Source organism: Daucus carota, chromosome 9 (genome assembly GCF_001625215.2).
Source record: "Daucus carota subsp. sativus chromosome 9, DH1 v3.0, whole genome shotgun sequence".
Lineage (NCBI taxonomy): Eukaryota > Viridiplantae > Streptophyta > Magnoliopsida > Apiales > Apiaceae > Daucus > Daucus carota.
This window is the reverse complement of record NC_030389.2, coordinates 42,836,118-42,842,324: the sequence shown is the minus strand read 5'-3', so window position 1 is coordinate 42,842,324 and position 6,207 is coordinate 42,836,118. Positions and strand designations below refer to the sequence as shown.

Sequence of the window (6,207 nt, the reverse complement as noted above, 5' to 3'; positions counted from 1 at the left end):
TTTGAAATATTAAATTGAAATTGATTGAGTTTATTTGTCTAAATTTTACAAAATTTAAACCCGATGAAATAGTTCTGTCTCAATAAAAACGGAATTTTATGTTCATCTGATCAGAATCACGATTCGAACCTCAAAACTTCTGCCGTTCATCCGAGTTAAAAGAACCAAACACGGTACCAAAGAAAGTGCACATTCACTTAATTTTATTACTTGATTAGTTCGATTTGTCTACCTCCGAAAATACATTTTACTTTTCCACCCATCAAGAGTTTGTTTTCTAATCGAGGACTCCTACCAAATCCTCCATATTTCCTCACAAAAAAAAGGAAAAAAACTCCACCACAATTCCCATCAAAATTCAAGTACATATAATAATCAACTTAGAACAACACTATACCCTGTCCCAGCTCTCCCTCACCTCCGCTCCAAAAATGAACGGGGACACCCCTGATCACGACCAAAAATCTCCCCTCCTCCCTCTCCACGACCAACCCATCTCTCCCAAATCTCTCCTCTCTCTCCAAAACTTCTACATACTCTTAGGACCTCTTCTGGCTGGCCTTATTTGCCTCACTGTCAAGCTTGATGCTCCCAGCAGCCGCAACATGCTGGCTGTGCTTGCATGGATGTTCGCCTGGTGGATGACGGAGGCCGTGCCGATGCCGATCACTTCCATGTCGCCGTTGTTTCTTTTTCCGGTGTTCGGAATCTTGACGGCCGATGAGGTTGCTCATGCTTATATGGATGATGTTATTGCACTTATGCTGGGGAGCTTTATTCTTGCTCTTGCTGTTGAGCATTATAATATTCACCGCAGAATGGCCTTAACTGTATGTCCTCTCTCTAGCTCTTCATTCCATTTCTTCTATATGTTTTTTTAGTTTTGGGTTCTACACAGACTGTATGTTCACAACATTACAAAATATATTGTTAGGAAAATGTCAGGTATCCAAAAAAATGTTTTCAAATTTTTTCCCTAAATATATTTCGACGTATGATTGGTTTAACGATCACACTAATAATAATGATAACCATGTATTTACATCAATCACCCAATTAAAATTAGTCATGGAAAAAAAATTTGGGAACAGAATTTGAGGTACGTACCACTACTCATATTGTTATGCTTTCATTACATATGTGGAGTAGTAATCATATTGTTATGCTTTCGTTACATATGTGGTCCTCCGTCTCTATATAGCTCATAAATTGATTTTTTTCAGCTTATAAAGGTGTTAAATGTGTTTAATGTGCATTACTTGCATAGTTGCATTTTACTAGTGAATGGATTTAATTTCTTTACTAGTTTGGAGATTTCCGGTGATGATTCGAAGGCACTAGAAAAAGTGTGTAATTTGTGTCACACTGATTGAATTGAGTAACTGATTGCTTTGTCAAATAGTACTGATGTTTATTGTCCACCCACTTTCATATATCACTATACAGAGCTGGTGTGTCACTTTCCTAGAGAAAATTATATGCACCATAGTTTTTGTAAAATGATATTCTTATTGATAAATTCGCATTGAGATAGACTTGAAACCGGATTGATGGCGTAAAAAAGGCTTTTAAAATGTGTGTTTTAACTTGGCGGATATCTCTCTGCTCTTAGCAATAGTAAGTCGGGAACTCAGATCGAATGTGAAATTTTTGTCTGATGAAAATTTTGTGATAATCTTTTGAGAAATACTTTTGGTAAATGAAGATTACGTCCCATGAGTTTCTAGCAGTTAAACGCGGCTACTAAAGAAAGGAAAAGATTTTGTCCTTTGTAATTGAATGTGCTTGTCGTCGGCCTAAGTGAGCTGGAAACTGGGGAGGAAGCTTCCTGTTCTTTGTATGCATTGTTCTTTCTAATTAATAACATGCAGTATGGTAGTTTCACATGAACTCAGCTGGGCTAAGATTAGTCACATTTGTATGGTTCTAGGTGAGGAGTTTCGCTTGTATATATTGGCCTAAATAAAATTCTTAAGCAACGTCTTGAGTAAAAGTTTGGAACTTAATAGTTTGAACCATTTTGGCCCATTTTCGTCTATTTTGGACCTGTCCTATGTCAAATTAATAGGGTACAAAAAGACTTAAAGAACCTATAGCATTACATTTTAGTTGATTATTAAGTCTATTTTACGTTGGTTTTTTTTTTAAGGAGTATATTTTACGCTTTTAATTTACACAATGAAAAATGAAAATAGACATAAATGGGTCAAAAAGGTTCGCCAAAACATGTTGAGGAATGTATTGAGTAATTATCTAAAGTTTAGGTAAATAAAAATTGGCCCGAACTAAAGGAATTTAGTGTTTCCTGATTGATATGTTTGTTCGCGGATAGTTGTTGAACCTGAATTGATCATAACACTCGAGCCCGCAAGTTTAAAGTGTCATTTTCCTACCACATTATGCAGATAACAGTATTATTCAGCGGGGAACCACTGAACCCACAAATACTACTGCTAGGAATATGTGGCACAACAGCATTCATCAGCATGTGGATGCACAACACAGCAGTAGCTTTAATGATGATGCCGGTAGCAACTGGTATATTACAGAGATTCCCAACTGGTCCACGATCCGACGTTGTAACTACCAAGTTCTGCAAAGCTGTCGTTTTAGGTGTAATATACTCTGCAACAATTGGAGGTATAAGCACACTCACTGGGACAGGTGTTAATCTGATATTGGTTGGAATGTGGAAAAGTTACTTTCCAGAAGCCGATCCTATTACATTCAGCACTTATATTCTTTTCGGGTTCCCGTTGGCTCTATTCATTTTCTTCGCTATGTGGATCATTCTTTGCTTATGGTTTGTACCAAAGGGTTCAGGTCCAACTCTTTCTACTTATCTTGATAAATCCCATTTGAAGAGGGAGCTTGATATGCTAGGTAAGTGCCCAAATTTAATTACAAATTTGAGAGTAGGTGCTATATAAAAATGATGTTTCATGACTTGTACACAGGTCCAATGGCTTTTGCTGAGAAGATGATATTGACCATATTTTCGGTACTGTGACAATACGTGATTTTGTAGCAAGTGAACTTCTTAGTATCAGAAAAAAATCTATGTGCATTTATGATATACGGGTCTTTTTATTTTCAGATTTTGATTTTTCTGTGGATGACGAGGAGTATAACAGATGACATTCCAGGATGGGGTGCTCTGTTTAACGGTCGTGCAGGAGATGGAACAGTTAGTGTGAGTATTCGTAAATCTTAAAATAACACATAATTCAAATGAATATATTGAGACTAATCATTTAGAAATAAAGACTGATGTATTCAAGAACATCTCAATTTAAGTAGTAGTGTTCACTATAAGAGGGATGAGACTGATGACTGTATATCGGGTTAAGTTCAGTGTCAGTGATACGCCTCGCATCCTCCCCAAGTATAAGTATTAAGATGAGCATTAAGCATTCCTGCATTCCTGCATTCCTTCTGGTGATAAGCTAACTAAACTCTGAAATCCCCTTTCGCTGTACAATGTTTTTGATACATAGCAACGGTTCATCTGTATAGGTTATGATGGCAACTCTGCTGTTCATAATTCCAAATAAGAAACAACCAGGTGAGAAACTAATGGACTGGAACAAATGCAAAAAACTTCCATGGGGTATTGTATTACTACTAGGAGCCGGATTAGCCTTAGCCGAGGGAGTCCAAACAAGTGGACTCACTAACGTACTATCAAAAGCCTTAGATTTCTTAGAGCAAGTTCCCTACTTAGCCATGGCTCCTGCAGTCTGTCTCATATGTGCAACACTGACCGAGTTCATCACATCAAATAATGCTACCACAACTCTAGTTCTCCCGCTTCTGATAGAAATCGCAAAAACAATGCACGTCCATCCACTGCTCCTTATGCTTCCCGGTTCAATAGGAGCACAGCTTGCCTTCCTCCTTCCGACAGGAACTCCTTCGAATGTAATAGGGTTCACCACAGGACACATTGATCTCAAAGATATGCTCAAGACCGGGATTCCGCTGAAATTTGCTGGAATTGTGGTGTTATCTGTTGTGATGCCTACCCTAGGTATGTAATTTTATGTTATCCACGATCCTTTCCATCTTTTCGACATGAATTTTTTAACAGTTTATCTGGTGTGTGTCATGGTCATATGTTAAGCGTTAAATTCTATGCATTTAGTTTATTTTGATTGATATAATTTTTGTATATGCAGAGTATAGGATCCACTCAAAATGAGTCAAATTCATGAAATTTAGTATTTAGCATGCTCATGATCACATCATAGAAACCGTTTTTTTAACGCAAACTTTATGTTTTACTTTAGTAAATTGAATTTCGTCTCGCATTTGTATTTCTGCAGGGGCTTTCGTTTTCGGGACTGATAGCAAGCATTGGAGCATTGGAAAATCTAGTACCTGAGTTTCTTATGTACCTTATGTATAAAGTACATGTATACATTGGCGGAGCCAGAACATACATCGTGAGGGGGCACTCTAAAAATTTCCATCCAAATAAATCATAGAAAGTATAAAATCAATCATCACACTGTGTTCTTTCTTCTTTCTCTAAGTGTAATATAAATTCACCCAGAGGTCTCTACCTCGCTCCGCCACTGCATGTATATTCGAGTTTCAGCTTATCCAATCAATGTATAAAATCAAACGCTCTTTTTGTTCAGCCGCATAATATAATGGACCGTTTGTGGTCGGATTTACCTTTTTTTGACTGGAAATGGACCGGTCGGAACAAACGGAATCGAACATAAAAAACGGTCAAAATTAATAAATTCAAACGAATATTCTTGATATTTCAACAAAAAATGCTCGAAGTTATCAGAAAGATTTTTGTGGCTAAAATTTCGAAACTTAACCAAAAATTTGAAAATTTAAATTTCTGTCAAAAAATTTCCAAAAATTTAAATCTCCCCCGATTTTTAGTCCAAATTAAAATTTTGATTGGGAACTCGAATTTCAAATTTCCCGCGCTTTAATTGTTTCGACTGTATTTATTTCAACCAAAAATAGTCGAAAATAGTCGACGGCCAAAATTAGCGGTCAAAGTTAGCCGCTTTTCTTGTAGGGTGTGTTTGATTGGGGTGAATGAAAATGCAGGGAAAGAAATAAATTTTGAAATATGATACAGCTAAATATTTAATGATTTCATCCGTTCAAACATTCCTTCTCTATCCTCCTTAGATACAGCTAGCTCAAACATCCCATTTTATGAAGAAATGTTTCATTCTCTATCATATCTATTTTTTAACAATCTCATCGTAGATAAAGCTAACTGAAATTATGGTATAACGATTGAAGTTTGAACACTAAAATTCATATGCCCCTTGTGATCCAACAATATTTATAATTATAAATATTTTTGAATTTCGAGTTTTCGAGGATATCCGAATTTGATCCGAAATTCATTGGACCGAGTTTAGGTATCCATTTTCAGGTATTTTTCGGATTCAAATCAGGAACAAAATTTTAGGATTTTGATATGGATTTTTGTCATACCCCACCCGATCTGACCTCGTTGTCTATCCCTACATATAATATACAAAAAAATATATTAATCACATGTTTATTGCTTTTTATTTTCATAATAAGACATGCAAATTTTATCCGATAACTATTTCATCCTAATAAACTTTAAAACATTATAATTGTAGGACCTCATATTCAATTACTCATATAAAGAAAATTGAGTCAAATATTTAACTATTTTGATGACAATACTCAAATTTAATTTTATTTAGGACACCAATTGGCTGTGTTTGGAAGTTAGAGGTTTGAGGTGTTTTAGAGTTTTGGTCATTTCAATCCGTTAATATTAGTGTTTGATAGTTAGCGGATTTGAGATTGAGGGTAGAGCTCAAAAAGCTACTTTGAGAAGTTTTTTGAGTTATAAATTTTGGTATTTGTCATAAAAAGTTAATCAGGCATTACCAAACAGTTTTATAAAAAATCATTAATTCAATCTGCTAGTCAAAATATCTATTTTAATTAGCTAGTACAAAACATCTAATTCAATCCGCTAACAGCTAACCGCTAACCGTTAATTCCCAAACAGACTCCTTGTCTTCTTATGAGATCCAAGATCGAACTCTGAATTGATAATACACTTACTTCTAATTAAATGATATATAGTTCACAGGGGAGTGATTGATACTCTCGGATATCATTCATCATAATAAATGAGATTTTGAGATATTATCTTCAAACGGTTTTTCCACATGCTAAGTACCA

The 6,207-nt window shown here is 35.5% G+C and overlaps 1 protein-coding gene across 2 annotated transcripts; it reads left to right on the top strand.

Moving 5' to 3' along the window:
• The first annotated feature begins 284 nt into the window (after nucleotides 1-284).
• LOC108202566 (tonoplast dicarboxylate transporter) lies at nucleotides 285-4,642 on the top strand. 2 transcript variants are annotated; one of them, XM_064084384.1, is made up of 7 exons: nucleotides 285-830; nucleotides 2,406-2,883; nucleotides 2,958-3,001; nucleotides 3,098-3,193; nucleotides 3,517-4,030; nucleotides 4,326-4,420; nucleotides 4,589-4,642. In XM_064084384.1, exons 1-6 carry the CDS (start codon nucleotides 432-434, stop codon nucleotides 4,382-4,384), a joined length of 1,590 nt encoding a protein of 529 aa, XP_063940454.1. In that variant the 5' UTR covers nucleotides 285-431; the 3' UTR covers nucleotides 4,385-4,420; nucleotides 4,589-4,642. The 2 variants fall into 2 exon arrangements, with proteins under 2 accessions (XP_063940454.1, XP_017226513.1); XM_017371024.2 differs by having other exon boundaries at nucleotides 286-830; nucleotides 4,326-4,642.
• Nucleotides 4,643-6,207: the final 1,565 nt, after the last annotated feature.